Source organism: Vollenhovia emeryi, unplaced genomic scaffold, assembly GCF_000949405.1.
Source record: "Vollenhovia emeryi isolate VEMERY1.0 unplaced genomic scaffold, V.emery_V1.0 DF939369.1, whole genome shotgun sequence".
Classification (NCBI taxonomy): domain Eukaryota; kingdom Metazoa; phylum Arthropoda; class Insecta; order Hymenoptera; family Formicidae; genus Vollenhovia; species Vollenhovia emeryi.
Window position 1 is genome coordinate 4,370 of NW_011966997.1, and position 15,504 is coordinate 19,873.

The 15,504-nt window shown below is 40.2% G+C and overlaps 1 protein-coding gene across 3 annotated transcripts in view; it reads right to left on the minus strand.

Annotated features, from left to right (window-relative positions):
* Positions 1-1,098: 1,098 nt before the first annotated feature.
* The window catches only part of LOC105558176 (sphingomyelin phosphodiesterase), a 31,196-nt gene continuing 16,790 nt past the window's right edge, over positions 1,099-15,504 (minus strand). For 2 of the 3 annotated variants that reach the window (XM_012005731.1, XM_012005732.1), the window contains 10 exons: positions 10,566-10,672; positions 8,696-8,904; positions 7,028-7,324; positions 6,525-6,917; positions 5,995-6,167; positions 5,196-5,558; positions 4,923-5,115; positions 4,616-4,800; positions 4,182-4,367; positions 1,099-1,614 (listed from right to left, as the gene is read on the minus strand). In XM_012005731.1, coding sequence (XP_011861121.1) covers positions 1,545-1,614; positions 4,182-4,367; positions 4,616-4,800; positions 4,923-5,115; positions 5,196-5,558; positions 5,995-6,167; positions 6,525-6,917; positions 7,028-7,324; positions 8,696-8,904; positions 10,566-10,644 — 2,148 coding nt within the window. In that variant the 5' untranslated portion in view covers positions 10,645-10,672 and the 3' untranslated portion in view covers positions 1,099-1,544. Of the gene's footprint in view, positions 1,615-3,186; positions 3,430-4,181; positions 4,368-4,615; positions 4,801-4,922; positions 5,116-5,195; positions 5,559-5,994; positions 6,168-6,524; positions 6,918-7,027; positions 7,325-8,695; positions 8,905-10,565; positions 10,673-15,504 lie in introns of those variants that run through there. The other variant, XM_012005733.1, reaches the window with a different exon arrangement.

A 15,504-nucleotide genomic window follows, 5' to 3' on the forward strand; every position in this document is an offset into this window, starting at 1 on the left:
CGATTGCCTGAGTTTAAAGGACGACTTAATCCGGCATCTCTTTGTTAATCTACTTCTATAATGCACGATGTACTATACTAACGAACAAAGTAATCAACGCACATTCTGGACTAGGTCGCGGGTCAGTCGAAATATTACGCTGAGAAAATTTTCCATCGGATAAACCAATGACGTAAATGGTTAATTTTTCCGATTACGTTTTCCGATTAAATTATGGATACATTCGATGAAATTTATCCGACGAAAATGCAGTTACCGATGAAATTTGATTAAAAAACCGATCACTTTTTCATCGGATATACAATTTAATCGGATATATCCGTTTGTCAACAAGTCTCGAGACAGAAAACTGCTCATAAGGTTTGTATATTTACATATGTTACACAAAGCTCGTTAGAGAATTCAGGACGACTTAAAAACGGCGCAATCACTGAGTTCAGATTTGTCGACGATAATGTCGATTTGATAAATGATAATTACCATATCTGAATAACGCAACGATCCACGTAAAATATTTTCTCGCACATTTTAAAAAGTGAAATTGCATCGGTGTACTTTAATGTTCGATTGAATGGTGTTTCTCCAAATGAGAAAAAGAATTCCGACATTTCCGATCTTCGTTGCGCCTAACCCCTCGCGCTGGAATAACGTGAGGCACGACGAATCTGTATAAAATCTACACACAGAAATGAATTCAAATAAGAGTTGGCTGTTTTGGACTGACTGAATACATACGCCTGTGAGTTAATTGCCAGCACAAGAGGTTAATATCTAAATCAAATAACATCTAAATGTCTTGAAATATTATTTCTCTGATTGACATTTTCTTAAATCTTCATGCTTCATGCATATCTATTTTATTAAAAAAGTAACCGCGTGATATTTAAAAATGTATAATATAAATGAACAAGAAATAAAATTCATAAGGCTCTGACGTGAAATCACGAATACAAAGTAATAAAGGATATAAGAGCCAAGACATGATGTTAGTGTTTAAATGATTTTAATTTTTAAATTTATTGCGAAAAATTTACCTCAGTCAGGGTTTGAGCCTGGACCTTCCTCTCACTAGACGGGCGTCTCAAACATCCTTGTCTTGGCTCTTATATCCTATATTACTTCGTAAATCACAAAAATTTCATAAAGTTGTGATGTCCGGTTTTCAAAATTAGGATGCGGCATTGAAATTTTATTACGTACAACAATTTTAAAACATATTGACGCACGGTTTTAAGAATTGGAAAAATCAGTTCTACTGAATAGATTAATTTTAAGTTCATTTAATTCGTCATTTTTCTTCGTAAAAACGTAAAAATCTGTTTTTATTTGTTTTCTTCTAGAGTATCTTCGACGGGTTAGTGTGATAGATCTTGCAAAACGATTGCATGTCGAACGCGATGTTCAATTTCGACGGATATAATTGTCGATCGGTTAACGTCGCCGACGTTCGAGTTTTGAACGCGACGACGACATCGTGAGTATTTTTAATAATTTAACATCACAAGTTTAGTCGTACATTTGCACTTGGCGTTCGTTCTCTTGTTCTAACCCAATCCTAAGACGTACTTTGGTAAATTGTACGCGAATCTGGGGATGGCCATAACCACGGACATTCTGTAAAAGAAATTTCGATTATTATGGCATTTATTTTAGTCATCAAGTTTGATAAAAAATTTTCAAAATTCCAACGAGTAAAAATTAATCACTGCTCTTATTGCGCGACAATAAATTTCTTGGATTCAAGTTTTCGAAGATACAAGAATGAAAAACTTTCAAAAATTTAATTTTGTATGCGGGAAATATCTGCTATAAATTTTGTCGATGAACTGCCAACAGATTCTGTTATATTTTTGCTTATCGACAAAATTTGTAGCAGACTTTTAAAATCTCGATAGGTTTGTCTATCAGAAGTAATTACTGAGGTTAGTACGGTTCATTTACACACAGGAGTAATTTGTTAAATCATTTAATTCAATATTAAGGGGATGCTGGAGTCGTTCTGTTTTACCGACAGTTTTTATACATACAGGGTGATGCCCATTCTACACCTATGCCCATTCTACACCTAGGGATGATCCTACTTGTGGCTCATCCGATACCCCTTCTATACCTAAAGCTAATCCTACTTGCAGCTTATCCGAGGGAGTAGTATAAAGTGTAAAAGGTTTACACTTTGGTTGGTTTCCAATCGTACCAAAGTACAACTACAGTGTACCCTTTTACACTTTAGTAGTAGAGCAGTATTGCGTGTAGTAATAGATGCCGGATGGAATAGATGCCAATACACAAAATTCGGCATCTATTACTACACACAACACTGCTCTACTTATCATTCTACAGCTGTATTTGCATTTATAAACTTTTATCTAAACCTATCTTTTTTTCTAGACTTTTAATCTTAGTTCCAATTACACAATATTGTTCTTGCATGTTGTCTCTAGGTCGCTCCGGTCTCATTTTGCAGATAGAAACTATAGAATTTTTATATTAAGCAAATATTATCGTCATGTGACAGCTCTACATGCCAAAAATTAATGGAATATTTAGTTTTTTTTCGTTTTTGATATAAAGTCGAGTAGGCTGACTTTCATTTTTGTGCGAACTTTAATCGTGTACAAAAAATGTCGGTAAAACAGAGAGACTCCAGCATCACCAATGTTAAAAAGGCTGCAGCGTGTATTTTTTCGTAGCTTAAACAATTGCTGCCTTGGAAATAATGCGGCTGGTGCCACTGCCCAGTGAACACTGAGCATCAGTCACCTGTGTTATATTACATTTACATTGTTGAGAAATTGTGACCTAAACGCAATGTGATTGAAGCTCAGCGTTTACTGGGTTGTGAGCATGGAATTTATCTATAATTTATATACACATGTGCTACTTACTATAATACGCAGTGTAGAAGATAGACATGTCATCGGTTGTTACATTCCGCCACCAAATAAGCCTACTGTATTTTTATGTATGTACAACATTAAACAATTGACGTTTTCGACGAGACAAAGTTGACTCAAATGCCGCGGTGCGCTTATTCTTATTATCAGATTAAGTGCTTTTAAGAAAAACATTTTTGCACGTTGTGAAACAATTTGTTCGATACCGTTTATGCATGATTCTGGACGACGCTGAAATTAATTCAAATGGTTAAAAGGTATTTACAGTATACATCGGACAACCCCAACACCGTTTCTACACATCATTCATTTTATTGGAAAAATTGTCATGTTAAGGAAAAATATATTTATAACGTATATCTATAAGGTTTCAGTCAATAAGGCGCACGATTAAAACTACGTAACATCTCATAATTCGTAGCAGGAATTATGTTCTGTCTCTTTTTTTTTTAATTTCGTTATGGTCGACACTCGAAGGAGCTTGCATAAAGACGCGATTAGCTTGAATTACGACGTGACTTTCGCGAAGTAAACTCTGAAACATATGAAAAGATTTCGTATTTTCCTTTGTTATCACACTTCTCACTTGAAGAAGTTAGTGCCTTCAATTTCTCATGCAAATGTTACACGATTATTTACATGTCTAATCAATTATGGAAGATTCTTTCGAGTGCGATATGCTATAAACTTATTACACCTTTCACACACACATGCGTTTTAGGTAAAGCATTAGCAGTCTCGGTGCTACTAAATGCAGTTGGTCGACATTCATTTATTAGGCCTTTTAAGCTAGCTGTTGAGCAGGACAGTAAACTTACAGTTTGCTAAATGTATTATTGAACGAACGTTTGATCGTGTAAAAATCTGTCGTCTCTTATTACTAACTTTTACGTGTTATATTAATTAATAAGCGGGAAAGAAGTTTTTCTAAACAAAACTACACTAAAATAATATGTGCAAACGCCACTAATGTAGATAAGGAAGGTTCAATCAACTGTGTTAGGTGTATAAAAACTTGATGATATCTAACAAGGAACATATCACACCGTGCGTGGAATACAAAAGCAGATTCTCGATTGTAAACGTTAAAACGTTGCTACACAAGTTTGAGACATGTCCTCTTATTTTTGTAAGTAAGAGAAAGATCAGATCTGTTAGAATTGAGAAACAGACGAGTGCGGATCGGTTTGCGAAATAATGGCATATTCATTCGCAGCAGTTGATTAATTGACTTCATTAGTTTTAGTGTTGCCGGAATACATTTGAAGCCATAAATCCTTTACATACGATAGTGCGAGTCCCTTGTAGATCCACGCACGCCAACCCGTCCTCGTTTCATCGTCAATCCTCGCTTCCAGGCTCTGGCACAGCGCCTTACGGTCGTGGCTTCTTCCGCTGCGCAGATCGCAGAGCAATCTCTTGCGACACTCGTCATTGCACGCCGGTCGCACCGGGGAGTTTTTGTAATAATGTCTGCAAAGAACAAAGGCAAATGTGTTGTATTACCTTTTTCAAGGAGAATCAAACCCACATATCTTATACATATTGTAGAATAGTAAAACAAGTTTTGTATTAATTTTTTGTATTAATATAAATAAAAAAAAATTAATAAAAAGAAAATAACCGGGAGCCTTGTAATAGTAATCGATATTACAAGACTCCCGGTTATTTTATTTTAAGAAATGACGGTATTAATCATCGTATAATGCGAGCACAATTACTTGTAATAGAGATCAAAGAGGGCCGGCTCGTTAGTCATCTTGTCGATCAGCGAGTCCCAGTCCTTCGGCAGAAGCGATGCCATTTGGTAGGCTTGCCGCACGCTGTACAGCTTATGCCAGATCGGGTAATCATAAAGATTCGCCTCCTTTAGATTCATGACCCAGCTCTCGTGATCGACTACCATCTGGAATGCGCGCGTCAGTTAGAAAATGATAAATAACGCTTAAGACACGCGTACAGGATATTTGCTAATTCACCCGAGGGCAAATATTTCTGATCTATTCCACTAATCGTTCGTTTACTCACTCTTGTAGTCTTGGCGTGGTCTCCATCGACGTAATATATCCTGTAGCCGGGATTGAGATCATAATACGGCGAGACCGAAGGACCGATGTAGGCGATGCTGAGCGCTCTACCAAGGTCTGATGTATCATAGAATATCTGGAACTCGTCGTAATGCGTGTGCCCGAAGAATTGCGCCGTGATAGTTGATTCATACCTGGACAAAGGCGGAAGGAGGACATTTGTCATCTGATACCATAAAGCTCGATAATATCTTGTAAACGATCAAGTACGAACCGGTTGATTATGTGATAATAATTTCTCGACCACACCTTGAGACAATCCGAATGGCCTGGCGGTATGTGGCCGATTATGTGCACCTTCTCGCCGTTAATCTCCGCGCCTTGCAGCTCGTACACGAGCCACTGCAACTCGCTGACCGGATCCGTGCTGTTGATGAGTAGCCACCAGTTCTTGTTGTTGCAGTAGTTCATATTTACGGACAATATTCTGAAGCCCGGACGAACCAAGACCGAATAGAAAGCGCCGCGACGCACGGTATGGGACACACCGGCCGGCAGCCAAAGTCGCCAGTGTTTATCGAGCTCGTTGTACAGCCACGAGATACTGTTCTCTTCAGGCACAAAAGGCGGTGGGAAACTGAAAAGAGCGGAAATAAATCCCGAGTCCCAGTGGAATCACTTGAGAAAGGATTGAAAACAGTATGCCTAAAAATACGCCTCGCGATTCTCCCTTCTTTCTAAAGACGTTTTGTATAAGAAGAAGAACTTGTTATTAGAATAGAGATAATAATACAAAATAAGCATCCCGGAATTCATTCAAGCAAGTATTTTGAAATACTCCCAGCGAGAAATGACTCGTCGATCGATGTCAAAACGTTGTCGAAATTGACGTCGACACCGTCGAATTGATATCGAATCGACATCGTTTCGACGAATCATTTCTCGCTGGGACGATAGAATCTGTTAGAAGGCAACGTCTTTGTTACGTCCGAGTGAGACCTGGAAATAAATCCGAGGTGATATTCTCTAGAAAAGTGAAAGAGTGCAAGCTTATATGCATGTGGCGGATGTACCTGTTGACCGGTGCACTCTCGTGATTTCCCAAAGCCGGAAAAATCGGTATTCCTGGAAACGTCGCTACCATCTGCGCGACCGTGTCACGCAGGACTTTTAGATTCTCTTCTCGCGTTTGGTTCCACACATCGTGGGGCGGTAGATCTCCCGTCCACAAAATGTAATCGATGTCCTGGAAAATTTTTTCCAACGGTAAAGAGAAATCTTCCCCTTCTCCCGATATGGAACGAGAAGATCAAGCACAATTAAGGACAATCGACAAATTTCAGCAACGTCCGGAGATAATTGAAACTCTCTCTCTCTCTCTCCTACGCGCAGGGAATAATTATTAATGAATTAATTTGACAATGAACGAAATTAATTTGAGACCGTGTCATGATCAGTAAATTAATTCTCTATCGGTCATACGCCTATAAAAATGTTTTTCGAGCGACACGAGATTTGCTTCGGGATGACAGACGTCTCTCCCTCTTCATCGTCGTCCTCTAAGTTTCGCCTAACAACGGGTTTAATCGTTCGTGCTGCTCACCGAATGTGTGTCGGCGATGTGCTTGAGCATATGGTCGATCGTTCTCTTGGGCGTGTCGCATTTTCTGTAGTCGCCCCATCGTCCGGCGGCCGCCGAGGCGGTCAACGGGGCACCATTCGTCAGTCTGCAGCAGAGCGGCTCGTTGCACTCGGCATTCGCACCCTCCTGGTAGTACGGATCGTAGTGCGTGTCGGAAATATGCAGGACCTTGAACGTCGGCGCGCCTTCCTGCGGTGGGATCGGCGGCTTGATCGACGGTTTCTTGACCGGTGGGAAGGCCACCTCCCATTCGTGCAATGGGTTGAACGCGTCGTCGCACGCATCGCCGATCACGAAGCTGCAGATCTGCGCTGGGCCCATGTTCACTTGCTTCAGCACATAAATCACCTCCCCCTACGGCGCAGATTTGTTGGCTTTAACACTCGCTAATTAGTAAAAAACAAAAAACAACAACACTTGTGTGTATTTTTGCCGGTTGATAGAGGCGAATATCCAGACTTTACCCCGAACAGCATTGTCACCCCATGACAGACTCGGGGGCTCTGTATGTTGAGCGACACGCAGAACTGATAGATGCTCGCCATGATCTCCTCGTCGCTCTTGCCGGTCTTGATGTAGTGCTGCAGTAGTCCGGCGCCGACTTTGCAGGCGGTGCAAGAGACTTTGGACATCACGGATGTTTCAACCTCCATCATCACTTGCCTCAGGTCCAGCAGCTTCAGAGCCTTATCCACAAATCCGGATAGATGTCCGCTCGGCTGGACCGTTTCCATGTCCCACAGCATCCGCGAGTAATTTAACTGTAATTAAATGTACGGAGCAAAGCTGAAGATTAATCAGCGCGCAAACACGACGTCGTCGTGTTTCATCACGTAAGACGACTCGAGCTGACATTTGAACGCGATCTCCCCGCGTCGCTTCTTGCGAACGAACGCGCGACTTTCTTCCTGCGATCCCGAGTTAATCGAGCATGCATCTCTTCCGAGATCGAAGGGAGTTCCGCGCGCGCGCGAATGCGCCCACCGGCGTTTTCTTTTACGCAAGCGGTGACGAATGGTATCGATGATTGCGCGCGACTTTCGCGGACGAAAGTCATTGACACCGCATTACGCATTGTGTGTGTGCAACACACGAATAGGAAGGATAGAAGATGCATACTTGCATTCGCCACGGTATTTCTCGGTGATCGCCTTGGTGAAAGTATTTTGGCACTGAAAGTGAGAGTCGCGGCGACATCGTCGCGTCTCTCGTCGGACGTCGGGCCAGGAGGAGAGATAAGAAAAAGAAGAAGAAAAAAAGGCAGAGAGACAGAAGAGAAGGCGAGATCGATTAAACGCAATCGCGAGAACGCTGACGATAATCTCGGATTTTGCAGACCGCGAGGCCTTTCGTTATTCCGTAGCAGTATTTTCCACATGAATCAGCCGATCCAACGTAGCTGTTTCTGTTTCAACCATTAATCTAACAGTTTCACGATGCAATTCTTGTATTAATTACGCGCTACATCGTCGATACGTTATAAATGCTTGCGGTTGATGGATGCTTTTCTACGTTAATTTCATGTACCGAGGAGAAATGCGCACGTGGCCGATTAAGGTGTAGGCAAGAGTGAAAATGCATCGATTAGATTTCCCGTTCCTCGCTGTAAAAGCGGAGCGATCGCGAACGAACGTAGAGATCCTTTTTTATCATCTTTTTTCGCTTCGCGAACGCGCGTTACGTCTCATTGATGCCCCATCAATTCTTCCGACTTTATTCGTGCGTCCGAGATAACGACCTCGCACAACGACACGTCTCATAGAGTTTTGATTGGCATCGACAAATTCGAGCGACCCTTTTTCACGATAAGTTACACGTTGAAGAACAAGGTGAATAATTCCAACAATATCGTTCGAGTTGTCGCTGATATGTTTCTCAAAAGCTTACAATAGAACGTTTGCAACGCGCAGTCATTGGCATATCATTGGCATAAGTTCTCGACCAATTTTCATGTGACAAAAAAAAAGGACGGACAGTTTCTCTGGCGGCTGTACCGTTCGCCAGAGAAAGTTGCCGATTGATAACGAAGGAAGGATCTTGCGCAATCCCGTGACAACGCAGATTTCCGGATGGAACACCGATGCAATCTTGCCTCGCGACTTGGCCAACGCGAATGAAAGAAATTCTCTTACCCGTTCCAATTGCTCCAGGCTCGTACCGTTAACGACGAAGGTCTCCGCCGTAGGCGGTAGTTCCCGGAATCTCTCGTTGAACGGCAGCAGAGCGATGTCCATCTTTTCGGCGGCCCTGGCCTTCGCCACGATCCATTCGTCGGCAAGTGCCGTCCAGTTGGTCGAAGCTACCTCCGCTTCCCGTTTCGTCCTGTACCAAATGGGATTTCCTGCGGAAAAACCGGGGGGAAAAAAACACGATCCTTTAATGAAACCGCGAACAATCGCTTCCGTTCGTGACCGGATTCGCGCCAGTCCTTCATTTTCGGCGGTTTATTTGTAGGTTGCGCAACCCCTGACACGCGCGAAGTCAATTTTACAATTTCGCGAAAAGCATCTGTTGCGCAAAAACGGCCGGAAGTGGTAACTGCGTGTTAGCGGCTGAAACGAGCTTTGTGACACGAGTAATTACAAGTTTGCCTGGATGCGGATGGAAATGGGATTCTCTTTCTTAGCTAATACACGATTAATACCATAGCTATAAACTCTTAGTATTAATAATATAAATTCTACTGCATAAAAAATAAGGGCGAGAGCACAGACTTTTGCATAAATGCATAAGCATGAAGAAATTGATCGGTCCAAAAAGCTAATGCACAAGGAAATGGCACAATCAATTTCCTTACGCATATGCTTATGCACTTATACAAAAGTCTGCGCTCCCGTTCCAAATATTTGGCGAATTACAAATTATGGATTGCGGACTAAAGTGAAATTGGTTAAAACGATTTTGATGTAAAGAGAGATGAGAGTTTTCTTTTCTCCGTCATTTGAGCAACATTATGAACTTTCTAGCGGGCGAATATAAAAATAAATGGGCAATCGTATGGCGCGATTCATCGGACCGTTTCACGCGGAAGGAAATGTCCATTTTTCACGCTGCGATTAATCGCGATCGATCATTTGCGATCTTGCAAGATTGTTCGGATAAAGTATGTCGATCTTTCCCATAAAGCACGAAAGGCACGACGTGTCTTGCCTCGGAAACGTACAATTTCTCCGTTACGCTCGGAATAGTCTGTAACCCGCTGTTCACGAGGGAGTCACATAATTTTCCCATGGATATAATCGATCGAATTGCATACAAATCCTAAATACTTTCTCGGTAAAAAGAGGTTACGAGGTTGCGCTCGATGAATCGCGCTCTATTTTTCGACTTAAGGGGATGCTGGAGTGGTTTGATTTACCGACAGAGTCGGATACCGTTTTTGCGTTTGTAAATCTTATTATTTGCATTTATGTACAAACTAATACCAGACCCAAGTGTAGAATGCATAGTTGAACATTTTCATATAAAAAACATTGAGGTTTGAAGTCTAATTCGTATCGCATTATGTATTGCAATATTTGTAATGCAAAATACATAATGCGATACGAATTAGACTTCAAACCTCAATGTTTTTTATATGAAAATGTTCTACTATGCATTCTACACTTGGGTCTGGTATTAGTTTGCACATAAATGTTACATAATTATTTTCATTTGTATCTATAATATGACATATTGAGGTTACGTTTCTTTACAAACCTCCAAAAACTGTATGCGACTCTGTCGGTAAATCATCCGCCGTAAAGTTCGGTCCACTCTCGTGATCCCATCCCGATCTTTTGTATTACGTAAAAGGTAATGTACACATTTTCCATCGTTATCGTCCGCTTTTGTTACGTAATGTGTGTTCTCACCTTGGTATTTACATTATTTAACACGCGTAATGCTCCACTTAAATGCCTTCATGAAATAATTCTATTGTTTGTAAAAAGATCTTACATAAGAAAGGCAGTCGGATTATATTTTGTGTCCAATAAAATCCTGTTTTTGACGTGCACGTACCGACAACAATCCATGTTGAGCTGGTCAGGAAAACACACAATAGGAAGATGCGACTTGATATTCTGCCCTGATTTGGCATGCTATTTAGTATTCTTTGGTATTGTTACCTGCAATCATAAAGAAATATAAAATATAGGAACGTAATGAAAAATTAATTTAAATATCACATGTTAATTAGCTAAGAAAATATAATTACGCGCAAGATACGCGGACGAAACAGAATCGCTAAAAATAAGATCAAATTAACTCAATGTAGTGACGTATCCTGGCATTTATTATACTGGTCACAACGACTTTTCGATCGCGAATTGCGATCCTCTTCAGGTTTTACAATACGTAGGTTGACTAATGTGTAAGCATTTAGTCATATCTACAACTAACAGTGAATAATATCGTAAATTTATAGATTCCGGATTATAACATATTATACATGCAACGTCGAAACGTACAAGTCAATAGATTACAAATTATAACAGATTATACATAAACAGTCAAAGCTTACAAGTCAGTTCATTAAAAACTTAATAGAATTGGTGGCCTTTATATCACATTTCTCGAGCACGATCTGAAAAAGACGTCTAACACACTCGGCACTTCGAAACGTTATGGTAAAAAGGTCAATAATGTTTATAAGATTCTTATTACTTTGTCATACATTTTAGATAAATTGCCTGTGTCATTTTGAAGGTTTATTGTCTTGTTATTCTTTTTAATGAGAACCATTTCAGCAATTTCCCTCTTCTTTGTGTGTTTTTCTCTGTGTAATATTTTAGAATCTTATAAACATTATTGACCTTTCGAAGTGCCGAGTGTGTTAGACGTCTTTTTGAGATCGTGCTCGAGAAATGTGATATAAAGACCACCAATTCTATTAAGTTTCTAATGAACTGACTTGCAAGTTTTTACTGTTTATGTATAATCTGTTATAATTTGTAATCTATTGACTTGTAAGTTTCGACGTTGTATATATAATATGTTATAATCCGGAATCTATAAATTTACGATATTATTCACTGTTAGTTGTAGATATGACTAAATGCTTCCACATTAGTCAACCTACGTATTGTAAAACCGGAAGAGGATCGCAATTCGCGATCGAAACGTCGTTGTGACCAGTAGGTATAATAAATGCCAGATACGTCACTACATTGAGTTAATTTGATTTTTAATACACTGGCAAAGAAAATTCCAATTTTATTTAAAAATAAGGTGATGAAATATGAAAGAAATCAATTTTTTAGCAAATAGAAATTTAAGATTTAAACGCACATGTAATTTCTTAAATTAATAACGCGAAAATATCAATAAAATATACAAAAATGTAATATTCTTAACCGTCACGAATCACGATGTGTAACATAATTAAAGTGAAAACATTTAAAAAGAGTAAAACAACGATGGATTATAAATGTATCGGGGAATCTCTGCTTTAATTGATACCGGCATCGGTGCAATGAAATATCCGGCGAAAACAGATTTAATCATAAATTTTCAGACAAATTTGCAGTAAAATCACACTTGTTATATGTTAAGTATCCACCGTGAGGCTACCCGCTTGTTGAAAACTACTAATCGTCCGGCAAGAATATCCGCGAAAGGTGCATGCAATTACCCGGGAAAAAATTTGTATTCGCCAGAGCGTAACTTGCACTTTCCTCGGTGGCAAACGAGGCGTCGAAAATCACGTCGCGACGCGATCGAGGAAGCCTCGTCATGAAAAGTCACCCGATGTTTTCACGGTCGTAAGTGCCGACCCTTTCACGATCCTTTTGTGATCATTGACACAATATAAATCTTAAAAAAGAGAGCTGTTGTCAACCCAACTGGTAAATTTTATTGAATTCGTTACAACATTTCGACCTTACTTCAGGTACTTTTCAAACAACAATACAAATAAGGAAACAAGAGAAATTCGTAGACAAGCGAGTCATCGTCATCCGTGAGGTGTAATCAGAAGATTACGGAGGTTCAATAATCGACATATAAATCTCATTCACATTTTCGTCTTTCTGATTTCTTGGGAGCTAGCGTCCCACTTAAAAGAAAAGAAATAACCAAGAAATAATTCGATCATGGAAGAATTAATTTCTTTCTCGCGCTACGACGAGCAACACGTTCTCCACGACATATCGCACGTTTTACGTTTGACTTCGGACAAACGTCGTGAAAAAAGAATACTTACATACGTTCATTGCGTACGTTACAGTAAATTTTGGATGGTGAATCTGAGTAATAATAATAGCGTGTAATTCAAGCGATACCAAGATGGGAGAAACGCGCATGAAGAAACGAACGATAATTTATTTTCGGCGTCGCACGTATCCGACCTAGGCCAGACTTAGTTACACCATACCAAAATTTTTATGGGCGCACGTCGGGCCTTGTCGCGCCCGTTACTGTTACTTGTAAGTGGGTTAGCGATGGCACGACGGTGTCCTTCGAATGTGTAGAAAATAATAATGATTCCCGTTTGGTTTGACAGAACGCGTCGCACCGAAGTTAACGGAACCCGTTCGATTCTCCCGCAAGAATTCGTTTACAGTGTTAGCGGATTCTATGTCGGTAACGGAAGTTTCTTCTGGAGATGATTGGGATGTTTCTATCAGCAAAAATGTTAAGTCCGTTTGATTGACCGCACGATTTTTAATTTCACCGTTACCTTGATAAATGTGTATTGTCATTACCGGAGAGAGAGAGAGAGAGAGAGAGAGAGAGAGAGAGAGAGCCCCCCTCTCTCTTCGGTAATAACAATACCCCCCTCTCTCGGGAGAGAGAACATAATTATTTACTAATTATTAACTAATTACATCTATTTTTATATTTCAAAGAATTTAAAGAATAAAAGAAAAAAATATTTAAAGAATTTAAACCATCCTGTCACGGCTCTGAGTCCTTTAAATTCTTTGAAATTTGTGTTGATCACATACGAGCCTTACTAATTTATTTAATTTATTTTTATATTAATTTCTATTCTATTCTGTACTGTCCATTCGGATGTCCAAATGGAGAAAAGGCAAGGGAAATATAACGGCAGCGGACTAATTTAATTTTGAACTTTTCCCACGAAGTCTCGATTGGTAAATGGCGCCGCGGGCAGTTTGACAAATGACGCGTAATTCGCCGAGGGGTTTTATCGAGCAATTTATTGCGAACAGGTCACGCGATTTTGTGAATCACTGTTTTCATTATTCGAAACTGCGGTACCATTGGAAATAGCTGAAGCGGAAATGAGCTGGAGTTGACGGGGACGCTCGTAATGAATTACGCGGAATGAGTTATGTCGTGCGTAGACGTTGCACGTGCGTGTCAAGGCTAAACGTGCCGTTCAAGCGCGAGATACATCTTGGCTCGATGCCCAGCAGCATCTGTGTTTCCCTCTATGCAATCTTTCGTTATAAAGTCATTTCTCGTACAAAATTCGCTTCTATAAAAAGAAACATGTATGTGCAAATTTTACGAGTAAAAAAAAATTACAGTTACAATCACGTGATTAAGTCTTTTAGAAACCTGATTGTGAAGTATTGTAAGAAACATATATTTTTTTGTTCAACGACAACATTATTACAACAACATCGTTGTTGTTCGTGTGAATAGATGTATCATTATACATTTCCGTTGTATGTACAGTAGTAATTCCTAGAAAATTTTCAATTACTTCTGCGATGAAAAAGTCAGAAATGTTGGAGACCGGAAAAACCGAAGTTCGTCTTGCCGCTCTATAATTTCGAGTTGCGTGGTTCGCTACGTCTTCACAGTTCCAATTAAGTTTCCCGGAGCCTGGTAATCTTCTATTTCAATCCAGCGGATTGGAATAGGTTGTAGTGGGTCAGTGAGATCAGTTTCGGCGAAAGTTGCATACGCAACCGCGGGCAGCGAACGGCGTGCGCGCTGCACTTCCGAATATCCCTGTTTTCCGTTTGATCTATTTTCTCTATTCTTTTTTGTCTATCGGTTTTGTTTACTGTTAGCCTTTTCCGTCTGCGTATAATAAAACGACTATGGAAGCGAAGGTAAGAAAGTATGAAATATGTAACATTTTATGTACATAGTTTAATATGTTTGAACGAATAATTCTTCTAAAGCTTTTTTTCAAGCAGACATTACGAAACCACAATTTCACCAATTTATCGCTCTCTGAATTGAAGTATAAATTGCGAATTTCATTACACGTTTATTAAAAGGACACGCCGCGACAGAAAAATATATGATAATTGATCTTGGATTATCGTCTTGCTTTCTGATCAGTAGCTTCAACTTCCGTCGAGGTCCTTCCTTCGGAAGGAGGATATCTCACGTGGATTGTTTTCAAATTTTCGCCGACGTAGAAATTACGAGGCGGCACAGTTAATCGAGGTGCGAGCAAAGGCTGGCCAAGTGGAATACGCGGCTGACCGTTATTTGACCCACCGTGGGGCCCAACGAAAGAAGACTCACTTTAAGCTCGTTTCACACAAACTTACATAAGTTCATGGGTACAGCCAGTCTAGACTGATAAAACATCTATAGCAAAATTACACAAAATTATATAATCTCACACCGATCTTACTTAACTGCACGTTTGTACTCTGCACAGCCGTCTTGTGCGTACGTTCAGTATTGTGCTTACATGTATGTGCAGTCTTTACTTATTGCACTTATTGTACATACATGGTACGTATCGATCCACGCATTGCGATATCAGACACATGCTTTCGACTCGACAGCTGCGTCGTCTGGTACTCGGATTTCAGAGATAGCGATAAGGAAACAGGATTGCGGCACATCATCAATCGAACCCTGTTTCATTAAGCAAGATTCCAGCACGCTAATTGCCCGCGCGAAACGAGGCTGGACCGCAAAGCAAATCTCGTCGACGATCCGTCGCTTTTCGTATAATCGCAACAACGGAACGAATACGTGCAATCAGTGAGGTTCGATTTCTTCTCTGTGTTACATCGCT